At 40.9% G+C, this 27,823-nt stretch overlaps 1 protein-coding gene across 10 annotated transcripts in view; it reads right to left on the reverse strand.

Moving 5' to 3' along the window:
• The window catches only part of msi2b (musashi RNA-binding protein 2b), a 280,631-nt gene that overhangs the window by 93,752 nt on the left and 159,056 nt on the right, over nucleotides 1–27,823 (reverse strand). For all 10 annotated transcript variants that reach the window (XM_037978969.1, XM_037978968.1, XM_037978967.1 and 7 more), the window contains exon 7: nucleotides 23,849–23,897. In XM_037978969.1, the coding sequence (XP_037834897.1) occupies nucleotides 23,849–23,897 (49 nt within the window). The remainder of the gene's footprint in view (nucleotides 1–23,848; nucleotides 23,898–27,823) is intronic.

Below are 27,823 nucleotides of genomic sequence, written 5' to 3' on the forward strand. Positions count from 1 at the left end.
GCAACAACCCAGAAGCTAGACTGATTACTGGGAGATGGATTCTCCACGCTAGAAGAAGCCAAAGGACCAATGAACCTGAGGATGGAGTGTTCACCTTCTCCCATCTGCTCCAAGGAAGCACAAAGAAAAGACAATTCTATAATTTTGAAGTTCCTGTTAAAACAATTTAATATTGTAAACTACGGCTGTGAACAAGTGCTGTTCTTCTATTTTAATCCAGTGGTTCATAGACATTTTGCTAACAGAGAAACTGAGTGGACTCCAACAAATATTGCTGAAGTTTTAAGCAAACATGTTGCACAATGAGTAGCACAGCAAATTTAAAAACATCCAATGATCATTTCCTGAAAGTTTCATTAAAATCCATGCACTGGTTCATGAGATATTTTGCTGACAGACAGACAAAGTTGACTCTAAATACTTAACAAACATGAATCGTGACTAATCAGAATATATGTTGAGGATCAGCTTCAGCTACTAAGACACCACAACAGCACAATAACTTTAAAATCAACTGGGTTAAAGCCATTTTTGTGATTTTCAAAGTCACTTGGCTGTGGCAGCTATCTTGAATCGAGCTGATGTCAAAAATCAATCAGTTGCAGACGTACATCCAATGATAACTTTCTGCAAGTTTCAATAAAATTCATCTAGTGGTACATGAGATATTTTGGTAGCAGACAGACACGCACACATGAACACACCCAGACACGGGTAAAAACATTATTGTCCATCTTCACCTTTCAGCGGCGGGCGATAAAGATTTTGAATAGATGTATAATGTTGCCACCTGCATGTTTAACAGAAGGGTTTTCTTTGTACCCCACATACACACGTGCATTTCGGTCGCTCAGCTTGCCTCCGTCTCTTAATTCAGATGTTGCAGCGCAGACTTCAGGCACTGACTTTTGTGATGAAGTCGCAGGAAAGCTTTCCTTTTCCCTGACACCTCCATGCAGACCCTGTTTGTGCATCAACACTACACAGTGGAACTATGCACTACCACTCCTGTGTCAGCTAAACCTTCCTGCGGGTCCTTTGTAGTCACACGAGGGTTTTTTTTGCTTTGCCTTTCCGCCGAGCAGTTTTATCTGAAAGTTATCTCGGTCTTCCAGATGTTGTCTTGACTTGCACAGTTCCCTGTAGCTGCCAGTTCTTAATGATATTTCAGACACTTCAAATTGCAAGCTGGAAGCACTTTGATAACTCTTTATAGCCTTCCACTGCTTTGTAGGCATCAATCAGCTTTATTTTCAGCTTCTAAGTCATTTGCTTGAGAAGCCCAAGCTTGGTGAGTGTTACCACGAGCTTTGAATAGTCATGAATTTATTAAGTTCTGGAGGTGTCATCAGCTGGCAGATCCTAATGACATACCCTGACCTGCCAAGTCAAATTGTGTCAAATGCAGATTAAGAACTTATTTAGGCTCACAGATGTTAAAAGTGCAGAAGTACTCTTTGCTCATGAAGCAATTAGGGTTTAATTATTAAGCAAGAAATCACGATTGAAATTAGAAGAAAGGTTATTTCTTCAGTATCTTTTTTTCTGCAGAGAATGTGTTTCTCATAAGAAAGAGAAAATATATTCAGTGTTTGCTGTAAAGTGTGCCTTTGATGGAATAACAGAATATGTTGCATGTCTGGCCTGTGAAAAGTTCTAACTTCATGTTGTGTTTATGAGTCTGGTGCCGCTACTCCTTCTCTTTTAAGAAAAGCTAAATATGTTCTTTTTTTTATTTTTAAAGCTTTCATGTTGCCTTTGAAGATACTACACTGCCTTTTATTTTGAGAGGGGGGGGGGAAGAGGGGTTGACCAGTGAAATGTAGGACTGCAATCAAGATTTCATCAATAGGCTGTTTAATTTTCCACTTGCCAGAAGAATTATTCATGTTCATGAAATAAAGCGCTGCTGATAGGAAAACAAAAAAGAAAACTAAGATTAAAAATGAATATTAGAGGAATAGTATAGTAAGTTTTTTTTAATCATAAATAAGGATTATTTTTCTATTCCATCCAAAGAACTCATGGAGCGACGAGACAAGCAAAGAAAGGGGTCTAAATGAAACTTGTAGGTATGAAAAATGATAACATTATTCTGAACATCATTTTAGCATAACCATCAGACTCCAATCTGTGTTCGTGTGTGTGCATACCATCACCAAACCTGTCCCGGTTTAGATGTACATATTAGTTGTGCATGTGCAACAAAAACACATCAGCGCTCTTTCTGCACCACCCCTGTTGTCATCATCCATCATAATCTAGCCCTGCCTTCCACTCGCTGTCAAAACTGCTCTGGACAATTCACTTAGACAGTGTCAGCTGAACTGTAATATTTTACCAGCAACTATAATGAGGACTGGCCTCCAGACTCATGGAAACAAACACATGGCTCCCTGCTCACACCTTGGTTGTGCTATCCATGACTTTGCCACAGTCAGTCCAATTTTCCTCTTGCTGCAGGCAATACTACTATCATAGTATGGTCAGCTTTTGCCAGCTGGGAACCCCACCTGTCAGCCAATGTAACACTGCCCTTTGTTTGAGCTCTAACATAATCTCCACTGCAAATGTAAGTTAGTTCTTTTTTAAACAATAATCTTGTTGTGGTCTTGTCTAGCTGTCATTAGAGGCTGAGGGGTGAAAGTTACAGCCTGGCCCCACAGCAGTCCAAAGATGTTGCCTTCAGACACAGGTAAATTTTATTAAATCCAATGATTGATTAAGAACAAAAAATGTCAATCACATCACCAGAAGCATAGATGAGATGTTTTTTTCGGCTGCTCCCTTCTTCAGGGGTTGCCACAGCGAGCAAACTCACACAAACAATTTGGCAATTGTTTTGATGCCCTTCCTGCCACAACCTGGGCTAAAACGTGCAACCCTCGGGATTACAGGACCGCGGCACTGACCACCGAGCCACAGCAGCCCTTACAAGAAACATAGATGATATTGTATATTAGGCTGTTGTCAGTAGACAAACATTTTAACATAAAAAGAGGTGAAAAGAGTCAATTTGTTGTGGTTGAAGGAAGGACTCAAAGGCAGAGAAGGAGGGCACAAGTTCAGGAAGAAGTAAGGAAATTTAATAAGAAAAACAAAGGCAAAACTAAGCATGCTACAGTGAGAAGGATACACAGAACAACAAAGACTTGAGAAAAACCAGTCTGGAATAACTCAAAACACAAAAGGCACTTTCACAAAACAGTTCTGCAAAATGTCCACAAAGACCAGTCCGTCTTTAATCTGCCTCTGATCATTCATAAATCACAAACACTGCTGGCCATGTCCCTCATAAACTTCAGTCAGAGATGAAGTGAGCTTCTCAGAACCAAAAGAGCCGTGGAGAGAAACTCAACTGCGTTGACGTGGAACACTGCACATTAAATGTGTCACAGACGTCTCCCCTCATCCATTTTCAAAACGTGACGAATGAACTCAGTTTAACAATCCTCTTTGTGGTTAACTAAATTCTTCAACTGCGTCATCAACAATCTTCTTCTAGGTAATTAATCTGTTTATTGTTGTTAAGGCTTTTAAATCTTGCGGCTGGCCACTGTACATTTTTACATGTCGACTGTTACAGTTCTGTTACTGCCTTGCTTGGCTTCAAACCCTCTTGCTGCTTTGATCCATTCAGAAATTGCAACTGGGCAGCAAGAAAGTATGTACAGTCACTCCCGACTTGAAGTGTTTTGGGAAAACTCTAGCATAGACCTCAAAACCCTGAGATTAGCAAACCCCAATGTTTTATGAGCTAAGCCTGGAAACAAATTTGGGACCAACATAAATATTAAAAATAAACATATCTGTGCTAGTGACTTTTAAAACCTGTTAAACAACCTTAAATTCCAAATAAAAATGCCTTATATAAGGTCAAGTAACTCTGTCAACAAATAAAGACTGGCACTGTCCCTTCACACCACAGCTGCAGAGAAGAAATGTCTCTGCAGTCGACAATAAGGTGATGATCGCAGTGTGATCTAAATTTAGTGGTAGCTAATTAAACTCAATGTGGTGGCAAAGTTGACCGTCTGTTCACTGAGTGGCAAAGATCAGTGTTAGTAAGGTATGTGGGAAAGAGGATCATTCTGTCACCTCTATTGTAGTCATGTATAAAGTAAATATACTTATTACTTTACTGGAAATTGATGAAAGATAGTCTAAAGTGCCCACAATTGAGATAATGTATATATATATATATATATATATAAGCAGAAATAACAAAATAAAAGATTGGAGCAGTCTATGTGTAAAAGTGTACAAAAAACAGAACCTCTTTACATTCCTCCAATCCATATACTTTTTTATGCTTCTGTAAACTGGCAGTTTAAATTTAACACTGAGCATAACAATTTACTGAATATTAAGTGCACAATTGTGCTGCATCCACTTTTGCAAACAATTTTTTTTTTTTCATAACTGTGTACATATGCTGGAGTGCAAGTGTGTGTTTGTCAGCAAGTCTGCGCTGTGTGTCCTCAGTAAGTGCCACATCAACAATATTAACTTAGAGGACAAAGAAGGGCACAGAAACATACCGAGCCATGCGTCAACACAGCTACAGAAAATAAATGGAGTAGCAACACCACACTATTTTAATTATCCTCTTGTCTAACCTGTCCTCCAATTACAAATAGGGATGTATAATAATCCATCTATTGATGCATGAAAGACAGGACAATAACACTGGAACAAAGAGGCTCAAACTGAGGTTAAACTAACTAAAAGGATTAGAATATTTCACTTTGAATCACAAACAATGCCATTTTTTGATAGTTGAGTGTACATATAGTAGGAGACAGTGTTTATTGCTTCAGAGGCTTCAAGATAAAACACATGATTACATTTATGATAGTGCAGTTAAACGATAAAGACACTGCAGTGTGTGCTGAATTCCACTGAGAGATAGACATAATGAGTATGCACTGCCTAATTTATGCTGGCTAATTTGTCTACACTCAGTAAATCTTTTTAAGATTGATTTTCTCAGCAGATACAGACTCAGCTCAACATTAAGTAAACAGCTGGGAGAGAGCTTGCTTTTTACATTGTGCTTATTCAAATGCAATGTTCTTTCTCGTATAGTCGGTTATATCAGTGTGCAAAATTGTGCAAAATTTAACAGGCTGTGCTGCAGACACCTGCCATTTGTCTTCCTCCTGCTCATGCGAAAGCTATTTTAACCAGACCACCAGATCATTTTGGGCTTTATTAGAAGTGGCATGATGAAATATGCCCATAAAATAAAGCTAAATGATTGCATACTAAAACCAAGAAGGTTAGGTAAAAGAGAAACAAAATGTGGATAACTACTTCAGGCATTTGAGCTACAGGCGGCTGTAGTGTGCTGAGACTAACACATACACATTTATTGTGTTTGTATCATGCTGCTTGACTGTGCCTATCCCACTTCCTTTACATTCAAGCAGCCCAGCCACGATAACTGCTTACAGACAGTAAAAACGCACCTTAAAGGCATCCTCTTACTACAGAATGTGAATGATGGAGAGCAAAAGCAATATCAACTGCTAAGATAAACTCCAGAGGCAGTACGGATAAAAATGTAAGGTGACTCCAGAAACTGATGGATCTGATTCCCAAAGGTATAAAGTCAAAGCAGGCTGGCAACAAAGTTTTAGTCATTTCCAAAATATCAGTGGGATTTTACAGAGTTTAAGGTACAAATGCTAAAGTGCTTACATAAGCACTATCCTTGTGTTGAGAGAAGCATGTGCAGGCTTCTGGTTTTAGGGCGTGGCGCAGTTTTAAAAAGTCACAGTTTCAGAATTACTAAACAACTCCATTAATCCATTTCTGTGGTTTGATTTTCTTGTAATGAGATGCCAGTGGCAGTGTGGGGATTTCTCCGCTCATATGGAGCACAGAGTCCCCCTCCTTCTCCTCGGCCTGTTGATGTGAGCTGTCAGTCAGCTGGGAACAAAGGCAGAATGAGGGGAAGCCCGGGACAGGTTTCCATTCTTTGAAATAAGGTCAAAGTTGGCTATTTGGAAAAATTTCCAGTAGCAAAAAACACACAAGGTCATAACCCTGGCTCCATCCAAACAAAGAGTTGCAGAAATGTTACAAGAATTAGCATGGTATAAGTGAAACAAAGCCTAAGTATTTTTCTGCACAATGAGCTACAACAAAATGTAGCTAGTGAATAGTCTATATTTTTTGTTTAGATCATTTACTATTGTGTATATCTGTAAAAAATAAAACAAAATAGTATTTTACTAAACTGTGTCCTGACTCTCTGGTGTGCTAGCTGACTGTTGATTTCAAAGAGAGCATGACTGTTAAAATGTGTTTTAATTGTTATTATGTGTGTCTGTGCATCTAAATCTAAATAGCTTCACCTTAACAACTGATTCAATTTCGGAGCTAACCCAATTCAAGATGGCTGCCACAGCCAACTGATGTTAGAAAACACAAAAACGCCTAAAATTCAGTCAGTTTTACTGATACTGAATCTCATGGCCCATCCCTAGTGAAGTATTTGAAGAGAAAAGGTTTGAGTGGAGTGACAGTGTGAATGGTTGTTTGTCTCGTTCGTCTCTATGTGGCCCTGCGATGGACTTGCGACCTGTCCAGGGTGTCCCCCGCCTCTCGCACAGTGACTGCTGAGGATAGGCACCAGCTACCCACGACCCGGAATGGAGAAGCGGTTAAAGAAAATGGATGGATGGATGGAGGTTTGAGTGGCGCTTTCTTATTCACTAACTACTTTTCCTTTACTGAATAAAAACTTTCTTTAACTTCATATTAACAACTTTTTGTGGTTAAATGTAGCCTTTTCACGATAGATATGATCAACCATAAAGTGATTAATATTCATTATTGTCTCTGATCTGTTAAGAGTGCTCGCTGCTTGTGTCAGATGATAAGCGAGTTCACACAACCTCCTCCACATCTGATACAGATACAGTGAGCAATGAATGTTTGGGCATAAAAAAAAAAGTGTGGGACTTAGAGGTCCTTCTCCAGGCTGCCCGGCAGCCCTGTCTCCCAAGACAAGTTAATAAGATGGAGCAGTCCCTGCGGGCAAAAGCCAGCGAGCATTATCACTTTGAAGGCAGCTAGAAAAGCTGACACATACAAGGAATGAACTACCAAAAAGCTTTTAATTGCCCCCACTCTCTGGCCAGTGCAGCAAAAAAATGTTACTTTGACAATTTAGAAGACAGGGACTGCTTCTAAAAAAACCCTGCTTTTCCCTCCTCTTAGCTCCACAAATCTTCTTCACCTATTAGATTATAAATATATATATTTATAAATTTGCATTTTTAGACTTCAACTCTCTTCTTTTCCTCTCACCTTTATGACAAAGCAACATTTTCAAGTTCTAAACCACGAGGAGGTGTGGAGTAACATCGCACATACCAGCACATGAAAAGTGCCCAAAGACCACTTGGAAGACATGTGGTGTGATGAATAAATCATGCTGCATAAAACCAAAGGAAAAGAAGTCCCTCTCCTGAGAGCCCATATTCACTTAGCGCCGCTAGACTCAAACAAGTATCTCCCTGCCATCTAAATGAGCCACACATGGCTGTGCTGAAGCCAATAAGAGCAAAACTGTCACCTCAATGACGAAACATTGATCATTACACAATTTGTTCCCTTTTATTACAGCCATTGTAATTAAAAATAATTGAGTAGTGGAGTGGGCAGGTGCTCCCATCAACAATTTTTTTCACCAATTAGCACTACAATAATATTGCTTGGGATATTGCAGACGATATTATTAGCATTTTGATGAAACACAAGTGCCTGCACGTCTGGACGCCAGAGAAGTGTTCTCAAGTGGAGTCTTTGCACTGAGGGAAGGGTCACTTCTGGTCCGACAAAAATGGACTTGGAGAAGCGGAGAGGAGACATGATATAATGTCTCATAGGGTGTTTGTTGAGCCAAGTGAGAGGTCCACAAATGCCCAGACTCTGAAAGTCTAATGGCAGTACATCTAAGATGATAAACATGAACGTCAAACTACACCAGGCATCTGTAAGGCTGTACCCTCCCCCTCCCCCCTCAAAGCTGTTGGCACGAGACAAAGATCATCTACTACACACCAAAACAGAAGAATAAGATACTGGTCACCTAAACAAATTAATTTGGTTTGGTAGACGAGCCTGACAAATGTATTTTAACATCTAAGATAAGATCTGTATGTTCTCATACAACCAGATCGTCTGTTGTCAGCGGCCTAACAAATTGGTTCTCTGACCACTTGGGAGCATGTGTGAAATGGTTTACCCTGCACAGAAGAATCAAAATCACATTTGAAGCATTGAATTTCTGTGATACATCTTACCAATTTTCTCTGAACCACCTAAGCCAGGGTCTGAGTCTCTGTCAATGCCAAGATTTATATGATAAACAAAAGATTGAGGAGCTGCAGTGGGTTTAATGATGTCGTCGTTAGCTGGCTATGTAAAGTGAGCATAAATGCTAACTAGCAATTTTAATTAGAAATGTTTAAATTTCTGAGCAATGAAAAAAAGCAACTTTATTAACTAGTGTAGATGACAGCATTATATTAACTTTTAGGTAATAAAAATATTACAGTGTGACAGAGAAAAAAATGTTGCTTAAAGAGTTTTGCTTTTATTTTTTTCTATAACAAAAGCTGCAGCCTTGTTCGGCACCAGTTCTATTGTGTTAGATCGCTCAAAATTACCTTTTTGTTCAATAAAATACAGTTCAAAACAGCATCTCTAGGTATGTGAATTGTGTGCTAGTTAAAATAGGTTCAAACATTTTTAATGTTATTACTATGGACTGATGAAAAAAATCGCCACTGTAGATTAGATATTTTAAATTCTGCCTCAAAAATGACCTGCTTTGAGCAACTACTCCATTGTTTTTACAGCAAAATAAGTGTGCTGGACACACTAAGAAATGCTTACACAACCCTGTACTGTAGGCTGTGTGCTGGTATTTTACCAAAGTAGCATCTAGAGTAAAATATTTTAATAATTTATGGAAAAACAGTGTCCTTCCAGATCTGATTAATAATGAATAATAATAAATGAAGGAATAAGTAAAAAGAAAATACATAATACATAATAATAATAATAATAACAATAATAATAATAATAATAATAATAATAATAATAATAATACAAACCCTTAACCCTCTTTCTCCTAACCTGTACAAGAAACTGCAAGCGAAAACAAAAATTTAAAAATGTGATATTCCTACTCTAGAAATAGTGTTTGCTTTCTTTTTTAGAGTATCATAAAAACATTTTGTTGTAACATCGCAACTAAACACTGACATAAAGTGGGATTGTCACAACAATGAAAACACTATTATACCTTTTTTCATACTATTCTATGCTGACAAAACATAGTTAATAATATTACACAGAATTTACTTCAATTTCTCCCCCTAAATCTTACACAATGAGACGTATGTTTCTATACCATAGTGCAAATATATGTTGGAGAGTTATGGACCACTAGGAAAAGAAAAATGGTACTCTGCATGAAAAACATGGTAGGTTTTGGATTTTCAACAGGTTAGTTTAATGAAGTCTTAAAAGACTTCCTTTACTTGCTCTTGGCAGTATATATGAGCAGGTATATTTATATCTCGGATGGAAATAGTGAACTGCCAACAAGTATACCAGTAATGTATGATAATGTATTCTTTCTAATCCCACCCTGGGTCCAAGTGCACTGCAGGTGAACCAGTCACACCTAGACATGGAAATACCAAAGTGTGCTTGGTGCTCCTGTGGCCCTCTTTGTAGGGGGGCACTTGACTGATCTGCACCTTGCTGCAGGGTTTCCAAAAAAACACAGTCCTTACAGTACTGAACTCATTTGTCCTCTATTTTGTCATTAATAACACAACAATTTGACATAAAAATGACCGAACATTCATAATAAATATTGTATTTTCAACGTGGATTGAATTGTTTTGTTTTTTTTTTAAGGTTGAATGATAAAGTGAAAAAAAAAGGAGAAAAGCGGAGAGGTTGAGTGTTAGAGACAAAGATGGAAAGACATACATAGTGAGGGAGACTGAGACAGAGAAATCAGAGAGCTGGGGACAGAAGAACGGCAAACGATAAATGAATTCCCAAGAGAAAAGGAGGGACATGGAGAAATTACAGAACAAAAGGAGAAGACAGAAATGACATTTCTTAAGGGACTGCAGTGTGGCATTTGTAGGAAGAAAAATGAAATGTGAGGACCACAGAGAGATAGAAGGCGGGCGAGGGCATGGGGAGAATGGAATGAGTAAGAGCAAGAAACAAAAGCAAAGTGTGTGAGAGGTAAGACTAATTTATGAGAAATGAGGCAAGAGTCGGTGAGGCTGGCTGCTGCTGTCTGATGGATTGGGTGGGGGTAGGACTGGGTTTTGCAGAGTAGTGGACACAGAGCAACCTGTGATATGGATCCTTTGAGGCGGCATTTCAAAAAAGTGAACTCTCCAGAAAAGAGAGATGAATATAAAATAATAATAAAAAAAATCACTTTCTTTGGAGAAGAATCTTCCTAGCAGGTAAGTAGAGCAGACAAAGGCAAAGGTGAGAAAAAGAATAGGTTGGAAACAAAGAGGGAGAAGCACAAGGGAATGAGCAAAAGAAAAAAAATGTGTGAAGTGACAGAGGCGAGAAAAAGTAACCGCGGAGAAGATGACGGAGATAAAGTGAGATGAGAGACAGCTGCCTTTGATGCAACTGCTCCTCAACTGTGACAGTTTGGAAAAAGGGGTGCGTGTGTGGTTGTATTTATGTGTGTCTACTGGCTCACGCATGCACGTGTGCGACCTTCTGAGTGTTTGTGAGTATCTGTTATATTAAAGCTCACAAAGGCGTGAAAGGTGGGATTGATGATAAGGAAACTGCTCATTTGTAGTGCTTACGAAGTTTGTTCCCACATGCTCGAGGTACACAAACACAGCGAAACACCAACGCTCACACACAGGCAGACAGCCAAAATGCCTCTGGAGGTATAGGAAAACACTCAGGGCCCTTAAAATATTCAAGGTTCTCCTCGAGACAGAATCCCTCCCAAAGCACGCTGACAAGGGAGCGCAGTGAACCTCCTCTTTCAAACAGCGTACTGTCTTTATTCGCTTGAGTCTTACAGCATGCTTGTACTGTATCAAAGTAAGGACACACGCTGCCGTATGAAGTGCCATCAACGTACACTGCGACGTACACCTTCTCCTCCTCACACACATTCTCTTGATGTCTCTCTTTCTATTTCTCTCTCTCTCTCACACACACATAACTTAGAGAGAACAGAGTGGGGCTGGCAGCAGCGATGAAAGACAGTGATGAAGGTGAGGCGGTGAAACACAGTGTAGACGTCATCTATCTACTGATAGAGAGAACACATCACACAGACAGACTCTCTTTTAAGTTCATTCTCTTTCAGCGTGAGCCTGGCGTAGATCAAGACCAAAGCAAACACCATGTGATTCATGTAAGAATGAACACAAGCACACAGTATCCCTTTCAATCCATCTCTGTCCCATTACATGAAGAAAAACCCTCCAAAAGAGGCCAATAGAGCAACAGGCTAATTTATCATATTAATACTACACATGCAATACTTTGTACTTTACAAAAATAACCACTAAGGCAAGGGTAAAGGTTTGGACCAAACTGTGATCACCTATCAATTGGGGATCTGGCATATTCACAGCTGTGGCCTTTGTGGGACGTTCCCAGTATGCAGTAGCCAGGACCTGCCAAAATGGTTCAAGAAAGAAAATCAGTTTTTCTGCAACAGAATCATTGGTGTCCAAGACTAACTGATGCATTCTGGGAGTTAAGTTTGGGCCATGTTGTTCAATCCGTAAGAGGAGCTCAATTTGTGCAATGCTGGTTCAGATAGAAAGGTGTCAGACTATTGAGCATATGACGAAAGGAAGAAGGCGGTTTGATCTTTTTATAACTCATGGATGGCAAAGAAAATGTGTTGGTTACTAGGGGAAGATACTAAGCCAAAATACAAAATGGACAAACAGGCAGGGGCTGTGTGTTGTTTTGGGAATGTTTCACCACAAAATATTAGCTGCTCACACTCCTGAGGATGTTACTTTGCCTTATTCATGAATTTCAGTTCTTTCAGTAGGACAACGAGCCATGCCATGTTCCAAACAAAGGTTCAACGGTGGATGGAGAAACACAACAATGAGTTTGAGGTGTTGACTTGCCTTCTAAAGTCTGAAGATTTTAGGCCAGTTGAGCTAAGCAACAGTCTAACCCATAGAGGCCCCATCTTGGAACTTGCAGGATATTAAAAATGGTCCACTGGCAGCTTGGTGACAGATATCACAACAAACTTTTAAGGTAGTATCTCACGAGGCTGCAACTGTTGGCGACTAGCTGGTGAATGGCATTCAGGAGGGAGTCTCAAAATTTATCTTGAAACATTTATAGGGGTTCTCAACATTTTTGAGTGAGCTACATAAGTTTTGAACATGTTAAAAAATTTTGTGCAACAGATTTCCACTCAAATTAGCCACAGAGTCATCACAAGCACCTCAAATTCATCATCTAAATGTTGTAACAGGCATCTCCAAGCTGCATTTTGGATTGTGAACAGAACCTCTCCTCTGACAGAAAACATCTGAGGCTAATGCCAAAGTCTAAAAAACACACAGATGATAAATAATAATTACAAAAACTAGTCCAAATCTGCCTATCTTTATCTCAAACGCCAGTAAAATAAATCATGAACTTGGGGGCGTCTGCCAAGGTGAGGAGAAAAGGCAGGTATGATATAGATGGAAGTGGGCAATGTAATAATGTGCACAGCCAAAAGTACAGCTGTACAAACAAAAAAGAGCTGATATTAAAAAACTGACTGCTCAAAACATGGCCATATAGTTTGATGGTCATTTGGTCACAAGGACTTTGAACTCCAAGAGATTGCAACTAAAATTGTTTTATTTTAATTGCATTTTTAAGTCAAATTTGAGTTGCAAACTAGTCTCCAACAGTCATAGCTACCTTTAAAGGTCTAATGGAGTCCGAGCTTCCATGAATCAGAGCTGTTTTGGCAGCTAAATAGAAAGCTACTTAATACTGGGCTGGTAGTCATGTTTTTGGAGATTCTACGTCAGTTGGCTTAAGACTTGTTGCTATTCGGACTCTACAGGAAGGTAACAGAGAATGGGCCATAGAACATCCACCCATTTTATTTGGCATTGTACTGCACACATAAACACTTCTTTGCATAAATTTAAAAGCACCGCACACCTCCACGGGAAGCGCACATTTAAACACACAAAGACAGTCTTGGAACCTGTCAAGTGCGAACAAACTGATGACAAGACGGCGACAGATGGATTCACTGAGGAGAGACGAGCTACGCATTCAACTCAATTAGCAGCGTGCTGCTGCATGACGCCGATGGGATATGGAATCTTACCATGACTGGCAACCTGTCAATCGAGCAACAGAGCCGCAAAACAAGAATCATGCAAGACGCGATGAATTAAATTTAATAAACTAATAAATAAATTAATTTAGGAATGAATGGTGTAAACCCGTGGAGTGGCAGCTCTGCATCAAAAAACAGGGCATAATGTGACCGGGGAGCCTAAATATCCCCAGGCGTGCGCACACAAAGAAGAAACTGGAGGTGGAGAGAGAAGAGGAGGAGGAGGAGGAGGAGGCAGTGGGCAAGACGAAGAAGACAGAAGAGGAAGAACAATGGCTGCCTCCCTCTTTCCCTCTTGCTCATTCTCTATACCTGTGTGAACATTCATGAGCGCTGTTCATACATTATCCTGCCATAGTGCCTAATGAGCCAGGCATCTCCACCCTGACACTTACGCTCGACTAGGCAACCCATATTACAGGGTGAAGGCGCTTTCGCACACACACACACAGACACACACATACACACACACTCTCAGGTCAACTGTGAGAGAGGAGGAGAGGGGAGGGGGGTGGAAGGCTCAAAACATCTCTAGTTGCTAGTTATGTAAAGGAGCAGGCCACATTCAAATGCATCTTTATTGTCTGTCGGATGTAATGGTCAGATAATGGTTTCAGTGCATTCGTGTGTCATTTTCAGACATGTCAAATTCCCGCTTCTTACAAATATTTGAAGCAGCATGAAGGCTGCTGGAAAATATGGGGAAAGACACCATGCGCTCCTTCTGAGCTGTTGGTTATTACAGATGCTTCATTGTTCATGACGGCAGACAAAATTGCTCTTTTTGCTGCTAGTCACACACACACACACACACACACACACACACACATGCACAAATATACCAAAAAAAAAAAAAACACATCAGCAAGTCTATCTTGTCTGGCAAAACAGCAGTCAAAAGCAGGATGTACCCCGCAGTGCTATGATTGTCTTGGCTGCTTCTGTATAAAAAGCTCCTCCACTTCAAAAATGACTGCTACAACTGTTTAAGTGATAAACCAGCAGGGCTGTGGGAGGCCAATCAGCAGCAAGTCGCGGCAGGATGGTAAAAGTTGGTCAAATACACACGAAACATAACAACAGCAACAGAATGGAAGCTTGCTTTAGACCGGGGTGGAGCTGGAGGCTTGTGTGTTGGTTAAACACTTTAAAGAGCACAAAAACTCAGTTTGACCCTGCATGTGCACACAGAGGAAGAACAAAAGGATCACATGAAAGAGAAACCACAGATTGTTCTTTTTCACTTTAATCTAAGATTAGACGCCTGGACTGCAGGTGATGTAATCTAATTCAGCTCACAATCTCTCTGTGAGAAGTGATTGCTGTGGCTCAGCAGCTGATTGTGATTTTCAGTGTGGGCTGGTGTTTTCCACCTTTACACCCAAGAGGAACAACTAAAAAAAAAAAAAAAAAAACAAGGAAAGTTTAAAAAAGAAAGGTATCAGTGAAATATCATCTCTGGTGCATCTGCTGCCAAAGGCAAAGGCGAAGTGATAATGTTTTTGCCCAAGTCTGTGTATACGTGTGCTCGTTTGTCTGTACCGTTAGCAAAATATTTCACGAACCAGCAGACAGATTTGAATGAAAGTCTCAGAAAGCACTCATTAGATGTATGTTTACAACTGTCTAACTTTTGGAGTCAATCCCATTCAAGATGGTCACCACAGCTAAGCGAAATTAGCACACACAAAAAAACAGCTATGGCTCAGCCAGTTTTACAGGTTTTGAGTTCAAAGTTGGTGTAGTAGTAGCTGAGACTGATCTCCAACACATATTCTGAGTACTAAGAGATTATACAAGATATGTTTTTAAAACTTTGTCAATGACTATTATAGTCGATTTTATGTGTTTGCTCGCAAAATATCTCATAAACCTGTGGTTGGATTTTAATTAAATTTGCAGAAAACAATCATCAGATGTACATATGCAACTGAAAGTAAACTTTTAGTAAACTAAAAGTTTGTGCTGTAGTAGCCGAGTCCTCTTCAGCACATATTCTGAACGCTATCCATAGCACATATATATTAGATCTGCATTGGGAAATCTCAACAAGCATTGTAGATGTTGCTTTGTGGAATAGAGCACCACATACACTTTGTCACCACTATTTTATATATAAATTTATGACGAAAATGGGGGAGAACCAGTGTTTCTGCAGTGCATCTATGAATGTGCTAGCTATCAAAACACACCTGTGTGGATCAGCATGTTTAAAAAGTCTTACAAAGACTTGAAGCGACATATTTCACTAACACTGCACAGCAGACACTTAGTTAATTCCCTCATGTGCTGCGCTCAGCTGTAAGATGCCTGGGTAGGCACCAATCAAGCTGTAAATATAGGGGAGAATGAAGATAGAGGCCACCTCTTTCCTTGTCTCTTTCTGTAAATGTATCATGCAGATTAACAATATTCCCGCATTTATATGAAGATTGCTGAACATGTTTTTAATGCTTTGACTATGAGACTTTGTATTATCCAGACGAAGCTGGGTTTATCCATGTGGAGCGTCATTTCCCAACAAAACACGCCTGTCTCACAGAGGCATGCTTCATATTGTGTCTGTGAGTGCATGTGTGTGTTTGTGTGTGAGCAGATGTAAACTCAGTATTCCAGGTCACGGTGTCTGCAATCTCACAGGGGGTTTAACCTTGGTAAATCCACTATTAGGTGTTCAGAGAATGATGATGTGAGAGTAGATCCTCCCTGATGGTTTCACTTTCTAAGAGCATCCAGCAGGTCACAAATAGAGAAGCTGTAGGGGTATTACAAGGTCAAAGGTCAGCTAACTCTCAATATGACGACAATTCCAAGCTAGCATTTTCATTTCCTGAAGAGTCTGAATGCCCAGAGTGGCAGAGGCTTAACAATGTTTGCCTATTTTTGTTCAAATAAGTTCTGCTCTTCTTTTAAGGCGGAGAGTTTACACAGCAAATATGCAGTGTCAATGTATGCACAACAAATGCTCCCAACTTACTGTAGTTTTTTTTAGGAGAATTTCACTTAAATTCAATATCCACAAATGTGTAAAATCCGATCATAGCTCTCATTCATGACTGTGGCTTTCAACTGATTTTGGTTTTTGTCTCTTTTATTGTGTCCTTCAAATGTCTTCAGAGGTGTGGCTGCACTGCCAACCAGTGGGAGTAGCTGATGTTTTTAATGGCACACGGTTTGTCTCCTGGTGGTGAGATAAACATGGGGAAGAGATTAAAACCCCAGGCTTTCTTCCACAATCTCCTGCCTTCATCCTCCTTCCCTTTGCAGTGGACATGCAGGGCCAGCACAGCAGACTAACTAAAAAACAAACCCATCCAGTCTATGAGCTTAAAGCGCACGCGCACAGACACACACACACACACATCTACAGCAACACTGATTGAGGGGTAGATGTCAGCCATGAGCAGGAGAAAACAGACAGGTGACAAGAGGAGGATTCTCTACCCTTTAATCACCAACCTGTCAAGTGTGTCTCATTGCAGTCGACAGAATCACAACTAATTTAATACTGGTGTTGATTTTGAGGCGAGCCTGTTAGGTCGTTGATGTCAGGATGTGGAGCACAACAAAGAGCCTGAGGAGGGAGGAGGAAGCAGGGCCAGGGTCCAGGCTCCTCACTCCATGCTGCGCCTCCCCTGCTGAGGAACAGGTTGGCCATAAACCCGGCTCGCCTGGGAGATGATGAGCTAAAGCAGTTATTAAGAGTGGCTAAACACATCATTTCCTTCGTCGCTGAGATTAGGCCAAGGTGAGGGGCCCTCCGGTGGAAGGAGACCCAGAGCGTATGATTAGCTCTGCCATTTAAATGACATTCACACTAATCGCTAATATCAGGTCTGTCAAGGTGAGAGAATACAATAAGGAATGTGTCTGGGGGCTGCAGCAATGCAAGGAGAAGAGCCAGAATATCTGATGCCACTTAATGCGAAGGCGGTGTCGATCGGTTAAATCAGACACAGCTGCTGATTGTTTTACTCCGCACCAGTGCTGTCCTTCAGAAGTCAAACTGGTGAAACACTACAATTTCTATAAAATCAACAATTGCTGAGGAAGGGACTCTGACTGGAGGATGCTCGCTGACAAAAAAGAATTTTGATTTTATTCTGGCATAAAAAAGAGAAAATAACCAGGAACTCAAGCTACTTTGAAAAGAAATTAAAGAACTTCTTATTTTTCCTTTTATTTCCTGGCATATATTCATCTCACAATTATCCTCTGTAGTGCCATCTTTAAAACTCAGGCGACCCCGCTCCCTCTCTAGCCTGAATAAAAGGAGGCATTATCAAACCTTACTCTCAGCAGTGCTAGATCCATTTGGTAAACAGCCTGTGTCCTACAGTAGTAATCAGAGGGTATTTTTGAGGGATTTGCTGGCTGGCCAGGAGGTATCCGCTGGAGTGATCTCTAATTGCTAGAAGCAGAGGCCTAGACTGCCTGGCGCTCTTTTGAAGCCATCGGCAGCAGGTTCCAGCCAGAGGAGCCAGCAGGGGGAGGCTTCCCACCGAGCCACTCTCTTTTTTCTTTATTTACTTCTCTTTTTTGCCCTCACCATGCCTTTATTCTACTTTTCCTGCTTTTCTTGTCCTCAGCCCGCCTTCTTTCCGTCCTCTTCCTCTTCTTGCTTTTTTTCTTCTTTAACTGTACTTGTTCCTTTTTCCCACTCCACCTGTTTTTTTCCCTTCCCCTTCTCTCCCACTCAGTCAATGAGCCAGCAATCACTTTGCAGACAGACATCCTCTGCTCAGTCGGCCATGGTCAATCCCTAGCACTGGTGGCTGATGAGGCATTGTGGTGACGTCAAATAGCGGGACTTTTTCACCGAGCTGCAGTTAACCTGTACAGGCCCAGCTCTGCTTCCCAGGATACAGATCTCAAACTGGCAGCCTTGTATAAAATAATTAATGTAATATGCCAAAGAGATGAAAGATAATGAGGCCCATTATTTTTTTTTTCCCCCTCCTTACCATGTTGGGTTGAAGAGGCAAATTTATGTCAAATCGTTGCTGTAAAATGACACCTCATACTACTCAAGGCTTTGTGACTTTATGAGCCTCTGTATCCGAGGGCAAAGACCTGCACATAGTTTTGAAATCATGACACACGATACATATATTGAGAAAATTGGACTGTGTTTATGCAGGAGGTGTAAAATCTATCTATTAAAGTTAAAAAGAAACACAAACTGGGTAAAAAAAAAGGCACGCCGTTATATCTGCACACAGTCTCACACAGACACACAACCGGTTTTCGGTTGTTTGCGACGCAGCTCGCTCAGTGTGACATTGACTGCTGAGTGCCAATTCCACACTGGGAGCTGCACTTGCTAGTTTTGCTGCCAATCCAGGTAAAGAGATTACAGACACACACAATGCAGTCTTCTGTTCGTCTGCCAAGAAGAAAACCAGCCCTTTAAGCCACAGAAAAAAGGACTATACACAAATTCGCACAGCCTTGGCCCTTTCCTCACACAAAACCAAGAAAGCCCTTCTTCTCCAGGAACATGGCTTCTAATATGCGCCTCGCTCAGTGGCTCTCTCATACAAAAGCAGCCTTGTGACTGCGACAATCCAGCCTGCATTCCTTTATTCTGGTCCCCAACACTGTTGCGCATTACTATTACTTGCATCATTCAAAAAATAAGACAGAATTTGGCTCACAATCAGTCACACAGTCATTGTAATGCTACACTAATGGCTGTTGTCTGGTTACAAACTACTGTAAAGAAATATGAAAGAAAGTTACACTCGGGTTTCATCAGCTTTCTTAATGGTGTAATTAAAAAAAGGTGGGAAGGAACACGTGTGTACGCGTGTGTCACCCAAACTAGTTGCCACCTGACAGATTCAAAGTTATAGTCACAAACTTTGACACTTGATGAAAATTGCTGGCTGGCACAGGTTTTTTACCTTGTGAATATTTAGCAGAGCAGGAATCAAACTCACTGTGACATGCACTTTTGACCCAATTAATCAGCTACTTATAACTGTGTAATGAGTCTAATTTAGCATTGGAATTGCTATGCACTAATTTGCTTTGTATATACTTATCTTTTTTATGGATTCGTGTGTATTCGGTGTGATGCTGAGAAGCTTCTTCTAAGTAATCAAATCAGACAAAGTGTATTTCTGTGCTATATATCACCTCTTAAATAGATCCTGTGTGGATTATATGTGTGTGCCTCTGAAAAATGTGTCACCGGGAAGAGTGATACTGCGATGGGGAGGGAAAGGTAATTATCGTGTTGTACAGCAGAACAAAAATATAAGTACAGTGGGTTGCAAAAGCATTCACCCCCATTTGTATTCTTGTAGTGAAAGCTACCACCAAGCAAGAGACATCATGGAGACCAAGGAACTCTCCACACATATATTCCCAAACCTGAAAAATCTAATGGAGCACCTTAAATCCATATGCAGACAATAGAAAGATTATGGCACCACAGCAAACCTGCCAAGAGAGGGTTGAGACTGGGCAGGAGATTCATCTTTCAGCAGGACAATGACTAAACACACATGTAAACACACTGCTGAAGAAACACTATAGTGGTTTAAACAGTTAAATGCCTTAGGATGGCATAGTCAAAGCTCAGATCTTAACCCTACTGAGAATCCCTGGTTTGATTTGAAGATTGTTGTATACAAACAGCGCCCAAGCAACCTGAAGAATCTGAACCAGTTGGGAAATGAAGAATGGACATAAATCCCAGTAGCTAAATGTGCCAAGCTAACAGTGCCATACCAGAAGAGAATTATTGTTGTAATTGCTTCAAAAGGTGGTTCTACAAAGAACTGATATTGTGGGTAGGTTGAGGTAAATAGTTATGCAGACTCAGGCTATTTTTGTCCCTAATTCTTGTTCGTTTTCCAACAAAAAATATGTTGCTGTGTAAATAAAAAATACAAGTTTTCCAAAATTTCTTTTGAATTCCAGATCGTAAGGCAACAAATGAGAGACAATACCAGATAGGGTAAATATTTGTGCAACTCACAGTATGGGTGGCAAGATACAGAAGGCAAACATTGTCTCCTGTCCATTTGTCTCACCAATTAATCTGTGATGCTTTGGTGGATAATGATAGCTGCCACTCTTTCATCACATCCTCTTCAGGAGATGCCATTTTTTTCTCACCTCGGCAACACTTTCCTTGGCACTACCAATTGTGTTTGACAGTAAAATCACATTTTAGATCATAGATCATGTGTCAGTCTCCTGGACGGGAGGTGGTAAAGGATGACAGAACGATTTTGACTCAGGGCTATTCCAAAAAGCTTTCATTTCCCACCCGCACACTTCGTCCTGTCATCCAGAAGACATGGGGAGGGAGTTGGGGATGATGACAGGTATGTGCATTCTGCGACATGTGCTCATGGCCTTGTCCCAGGCCTGGTTTTGGTGCACAGACACATTGTTATCTGGACTCTCTCGTGCTGCTGAATACAGCAGCCAGAAATAAGACAAGTTAAACATATCCTGTAAAAATAAGTGCTGACAAATGCACACGTTCCTGATTTTTTCCCTTTCTTTTCTGTCATGAGATGAATGTCAGGGGAAGAAGGGAAGGTTGAATGGAGGCGGAGTGGTGGGGACACTGCAGCGGAACATGGAACAATAGGCGCCCTCTGGCATCAACCTCTGGACAGCTCAAGCCGCTCACCAAAGACACTGAACTCACCCACAATGAACTGCTGCGGTGGAAAGGGAGGCTTTAGAGAGTTCAATTTCCAACACAATTGGCTGTATTCTCATCCTTTAAATGCCAAGAAGATGGTGTGCAGCGTGTGCCTTTGTGTGGAGCTTTGCTTACAGCGAGTGTCCTCTAGCCGGAGAGACAGAAAGAAAAAGACAGGAGATGGCAAAAGACAGGCGGGATTGGGGGGACAGTGCAAAGACAGAAATAGTGCGACTGCGTAGAAGAAAAGGAAGAACGGATAAGAGTGAATGACTGGGAAAGATAGAGAGTGGAAACAAAAGTACACAGAAAACGAGAAGGGTAGAGAATGTCTCCTCTGGTTGTCGCTCCGCCAGGCTCACAGGGACCGTCTGAAGGACAATGCTGCTACTAGTGGAGTGTGACGTTTGTCCTCTATCCAATTTGCCACAGCCCCAAAGAAAAAACACTAATAATCAAGTGTCGATCATGCATCTCATACACAATGCACTCCTTTTAAAGAAAACAGAAAATGCCAGAGTAATGCAACAAAACAGATTTAAGGTTAAAATAAGGCAAAGGTAACATTTAAATGATGAGATGTAAAATCAGAGTGTCCACAGTAACATGAGGTCATCTTCATAATAACTCCCCAAATGTAAAAGTGAACGGCCATACTAGCATTAGGGACATTTGTCTTTTGTATCTTGTTTTATCTCAGCAGAAACTGCTACCTCATTGCCTTTTAGGTTTTTAGGCATTTTTTTTTTGTCACAGTTGCTAATGAAACTCCAAACGTAAGCAGTACGTCACATTGTAAAGTGCAGAGTTGCAGGTAGAACAGCATTCCAGGTGTACAAGACAACAAAAATGTACACGCTCTTCACCACGCTGCCTTGAAAGCATAATTTGCTTCAAGTGAACTGATATTTCAAGGGCTTGCAATTATGGGGGAAAAAAAATGCCATCCTCAATCTAAGGACTGTTTAGTCTTACAATTGAATTGTTGAATAAATAATGTGTTATTTTTAGCAACTGCAGCACAGCAGAAAAAGAGGGAATTATTTTTTCATGACTCAATCTGTAAGAAAAAATGGAAACAGGTGGGAAATTGATTTGGTCTGCGAGCTGCCAGATGCCCATCACTGGCTCTGGGTACACGGTGAAGTGGGTCCAGGCACCAGTTTCAGTGATATTATATTCAATGTGCTTTCGTTCCTGGTCACAGGGCAACTAAGCCATTAATATTACACATCTGTACCAATGGCTCTGATGAATTATTAAGACTTTCTCATTGGTCTTTAATATTATATGTAATTCATTCGGATGACCTGTTGTGCTTTTAGAATGAAAGTAGCAAACATCTTCTCCTGTTCGATGCTCACACTGGAACGAAATCTCAAAGCGCTGGGTGGACGAAACAGAAACTGCAGGAGGAACTGCACCTGCCTCCTGCCACCATGTCACGCTCAATATAAATATGCCCGCTGTCATCAGAAAAAAATTGCCAAGGAGGCTGTTTCTCCATCACTGTCTTCATTTGAAGGGCATTTGGCTGCCCAAAGGCAAACGCCTCACACACACTCCGAGTGTGGCGCCCAGAGCCTCTCAGAGAGGAGCTGGCAGTGCAGCAGACAGGAGAGCGAAGAGTGCGAAATAAGAGAGACTGCGAGAAAAGCCTCCGTCTCACAGCAGACCTCACACTGGGTTCTGTCACTACAGATCAAAATCCCCTCAAAGCCATAGATCACTTCCACTAAAGTTCACATGTTTCACACTTAGGAACTGTTTACCAGACTCAAAGAGTTTATCTGCACGGAACACACACACACACGCACACACACACATCCACACAGCACCTAATGCACATACAGATGCAGCAGAAACAGAAAAACTGAGGTTCTACAGAAAAGGGCACCGCGTTTGGTCTAAAGCCAACTGTACTTAAAAATTTATACGGTTGGAGAAGAATAGGCGCTCACTGCAAACAAATATTTACACCTTTATGGCAGAAGAGCGCTCAGTCCCGGCACAAAGAGACGGTGTGATGGCAGCTCTGCCTACAAGTGAGCTGACTGGTGTGACAACCAGAGGAGTGTCTGCCCCTTTTCCTCGTTGAATACCTGTCAGTGCCTGCCGACTGCTCCTACACACCCACGTAAACAGCCTGTGACAGTTTGTCGGCCTAAAAGAAGTTACTTCACCTACAGTAGAAAAACCAATCAAAGCACAGCACAGGGCCAGTGCTGGTGGTTTTTAAATCAGGCCTAAGAAAATTGTGCTGCAAGACTTTAAACGCACAGACACTGCATTGTGGCACAGGGAGGAAACCTGTCTTTGGAAAGTCCTCTGCTTGAGAGAGAAATGTCCCCTCATCTCAGATAAGGAGCTGATGAGATAGAACGATAAAGTCAGTGCTTCTCCTGGGTCTTATCTGATGCTGTTATCTGACTGCACAGCACCCACCATCTCGCAATCTTTACACCCTTTAAGCACCTCTCTGAAACACTCACACCGGCATCATCGCAGCCATACGCACACACATATAGACACCCGGCATCTGACGCTCAAACATTCTAAACACCGTACCAGCTTATTGATTACTTTGACACGCTCCCATTGTTGAACAGATGGTACACCTAATATCATGTGAAATGGAACTGTTCTGTGTTATCTCATGGGGAAAGGACATAAAATGACTGTTTTCTCACTTCTCTAAAAAACAGAGGAAAGAAATCTGGGGGCGGGGGTGGGCTGAAGGAGAGCAGAAGCTGTGCACTTACCTCTATGTCTGTTAGTAGTCTTATCAAACATAAGCATGGCGTCGTCAACCTGGAAGACACAAGAGCAGCACTGACATTAGCTTAATCTTTTCAGCAAGTACTGCACATCACCTCCTCCTCATTGAATCTCATCTACTCCCAGTAATTACTCGTAGAATATATATTCTCGCTGCTTCACACTTATTTCTTCCTGAGCACCTCACTCCCACGTAATCATCCTGTGATCACAGGATTATTGTCGGGTTACCGTTCCCCTTCTCGTTTGTAATTTTAGATAATGCAGGGAAATTATGCAATCTCTGTGGTGTTACTCATTGTCCTGGATTAGATGTGGCGAGAAGTGAAGAGTGGCAACGGGGGAGAAAATTAACAATAATGACCGGTGGTAAAAACAAAAATGAGAGACAGTGTTGACATTATGCTTATTCCGACGAACGCCAACGTCCGGTCTTAGTGGAGAGTGACAGATAGACACATTACACTAAGCGGGCGCGAGACAAATGGGTTTCTTCCTCATCTCTCAGCCGCAGCAGAAGCAGCATCCACAATAATATCATCCTTCATCATGTCCAATAAAGCCACACACAGACAGACAGCGTGTTTTTTTTTTGTCTTCAGACATCCCTGACAAACTCATCTTTCTATAACTCTGATGAAATGCTTAAAAAACAGACTGAGGCAAGCTCATTTAGCTTGTGATTTTGTCTTGGAGAGAAAAAAAGGAAGAATAGAAGCAGACAGCAGCAGCGGATAAAAACAAAAAAAAGAGGGGGGGGGGGGGACTTCGTGCTTTTCACTCTCTGGTTATGGTCTCTCGGTGAAACGGTGCATCGAGGAGGGAGCGGGAAAACGCTCGCATACATCTGCGTTTTTTATCGGAGGGTTACAAAGCTTCGGGAGGAGATGGGAACAGACAAGAATAGGGGTCTCACTCAAGCCGAACTGTCTGATTGGATAAAGAGAAGTGCCTGGCAGCCAGGCAGACTAGCGCTGGCACACTACTCACGCCACCCTCTCGCCGCACATTTGGCACACAAGACGTTGGCACAGCTTGTGGGGGCCCGGTTACTCACTGCACGGCTCACAGGCCACATGCGGCTGCAAGGCACTTCATTTGCACCTCCCTAAAATATTTCCAAATAGAGGGCAACACACATGGACCTTCGGTAACCTATATACATGGTATGCCTAATGTAAGGTCGCTTATTTTTATTCTTATGTGGACACAGAGAATACAGATTTGCAAATGTACACAGCAATTCTAATTTCCAAGTTTTAACAGTTTGACCTTGTGATTCTATAGCAGAAAATGAGATGTGTTTGTCTCTTTTACCATATGAATAATTATCACCTACTGCCAAAGGCCAAGCAGCGATAGTATTTTTGCCTGTGTCTGTGTCTGTTAGCAAAATATCTCATGAAATGGATGGATTTGAATTACATTCTCAGAAAGTAATCAAAAAAAGTACATGTACAACTGATTATTTTTGGAGTCGCCCTCATTCAAGATGGCTGCAACAGCTAAGCAACCTTATCAAACACAAACATAGCTATAATTCAGTCAAATTTACAGCTACTATGCTAAAATTTGGTTTGGTAGTAGCTGAGAGGCATTCCCAACACATACTCTGAGCACTAAACGATTGCACGAGATCTGTGTTTAAAACTTTGCTGATAATTATTGGAGTCAACTGTCTCTGTCTGATATCAAAGTATCAGCCACAGCTGACATTAGCCAACACAGAAATGGATTTAACTCAGTTAGTTTTATAGATATTGAGCTAAATCTGGTGTGGTAGTAGCTGATAGTCATCCTCAACACACACTGAGTGCTAACATATCTTGCGAGATCTCACAATAGCAGGAGATCATGCATAACATCATTTGCAAGATTTGATCAACACAAGTTTATCGTTTCTCAATATGTATTTCTTCAAGGAATGCTAGGCCCTTAATCTTACTAGGGTATTGTAGCTCCAAAAGTAATTATTATTATTATTTTTTATTCTTTCTGTTTCTAACCCCCTATGTAAGCATTATGTGTTGAAAAAGAATCTTAGTATAGGAAGGTAGAAGTAGAAGAATGAGTTTGTCAGCGGTTTGCCTCATTAATGAGCGGAAAGCTTCTTTATTCCCTTGTTATTAAATTTGTGTGATATTTGTTGATGTAAGTGTTTGACTTGTTGGGAACCAACTGAGTACATGTGCACACACAGACTGCGCCTGGATATAGTTTTGTTGTTAATCTAATACTGTATTGGAGCATACATTATTCACTGTCTGCTACAAAGCTGCAGACAATAAATAAAAAAGTCTAAACTAAAGCCTGTGCCTGTCGTGGAGAAGTAGTTCCCAGCTGTTTTTTTGTTCCCCCCCCCTTAACTTAAGCTTAAGATCTTATTTTTAGCTGTAAAATGAACCGTGGTCTAGACTAGAGATTTAGGGCTTGCATATATGTGCTGATAAAGAGGAGTTGCTTTAAAACACTGAGCAGGTTTGCAGCACAGCACCAGCTGTGAAGAAAAGCAAAGCAACGGATGCAGAATGGGTTTATAGCAATAGTTTAGATTTTTTTGAAGTGAGGTTCACTGAAAAGATTATGAACAATAATAGATAACTCTTTGAACGACCACATTTTAGAGAAACGGAGTTTAGTTTTTGACAAGCTAATGGTCAGTCTAAACAGGGCCAAGAACAAATGCAGCTAATTGTAAAATTTTCATAATAGTCAGTGCAAATGCTATTGTAAAAACCTTTTACCACTGTCAATTTTGAGTTGTAGTTATTTATATATAATTCTATGGTTATTTGCAAGTGCAGATAGATAGAGCGATAGACAGATAAATAAATAAATAGATAGACAGATTAAAAAAATATGAACTATTCCTTTAGGTAAAACAGAACACCAGATCACAAAGACTTGTTGTGTAAAAACTTGAATTAGAAGGAATTCCATCATCAGTTTCTGAACTAAAGCATCACAGACTCCAATAGCAGAGCAGAAAGTAAGACAGAACAGTGTATGTGCGGAGTTCCCAATAAAGATCTGGAGTGTGTGTATGTGTGTGTGCGTGTATAAATCCACCTGAGCTGCAACAGTGGTGCTGTAGCTGAGATTCCTGTACAATCACTAACAAAGTTATTATTTTCCCCGAGATGTTTCCCTTTGCTGGCAAAGCGCAGAAACACACAAAATTGTGGCGAAAATAATGAAGTTTGCAGTGTCTGAAGAATGTGCTATAAGATGACTGTGTGTGGTGGGAAATCATTACAGTGTAGTACAAATAAAAAACTGCCGAGCAATATCACCTGCAGCTACAGTCTTATAAACAAGCATTTATAATGTCACACACTCTAACCTCTGTCTAATGCAAGGCAATCAAATGGAAATCACATTAAAGTGAGAGGAAGTGGGATAACTGAAATTTGTAGCACGAAGGGTTGTGATTTTATTGGCTGAGTTTGAAGAACACAGAGAGACCCCCAGGTTCGTTTATCTCCAGTACAATAACTCCAATGTTACATTTGATGCCACTTGATCACGCCGGTGTTCCATTAAAGGTGAGAAAACTTCTCCTCGATTCATTTTTTTCAGTGGATTCCTGCTCATAAAACCAGAAACTGTTTCGTGCATCTCCACATTTGACAGCGTGAAAGCTGCACTGCAGAGCTAAGATGGAATGGCATGTTTACCAACTATGGTAAACGTTTAATTTGACAAGCGTGGCTGACAGCGTGTGATCATTTACATGGGAGACAGAAATTTATAGCATTTGACTTCTGTCACCTAATGCCAGTAATACTAAGAGCAGCCAACACAGTCGCTTCTTTATGCATCAGTAAACAAGCAGGCAAAATGGCTAGCAGAGCATTTCGGTTTTCTGTAAATCATGAAGAAATGGGAGGGCTTTTCCCAAGACACAAATCTTGTCAATTAAAATCAACTAGCTGTGGCTACAAAGTTTCCCGCACATC

This window comes from Kryptolebias marmoratus, linkage group LG13 (genome assembly GCF_001649575.2).
Source record: "Kryptolebias marmoratus isolate JLee-2015 linkage group LG13, ASM164957v2, whole genome shotgun sequence".
NCBI classification, from domain to species: Eukaryota; Metazoa; Chordata; class Actinopteri; order Cyprinodontiformes; family Rivulidae; genus Kryptolebias; species Kryptolebias marmoratus.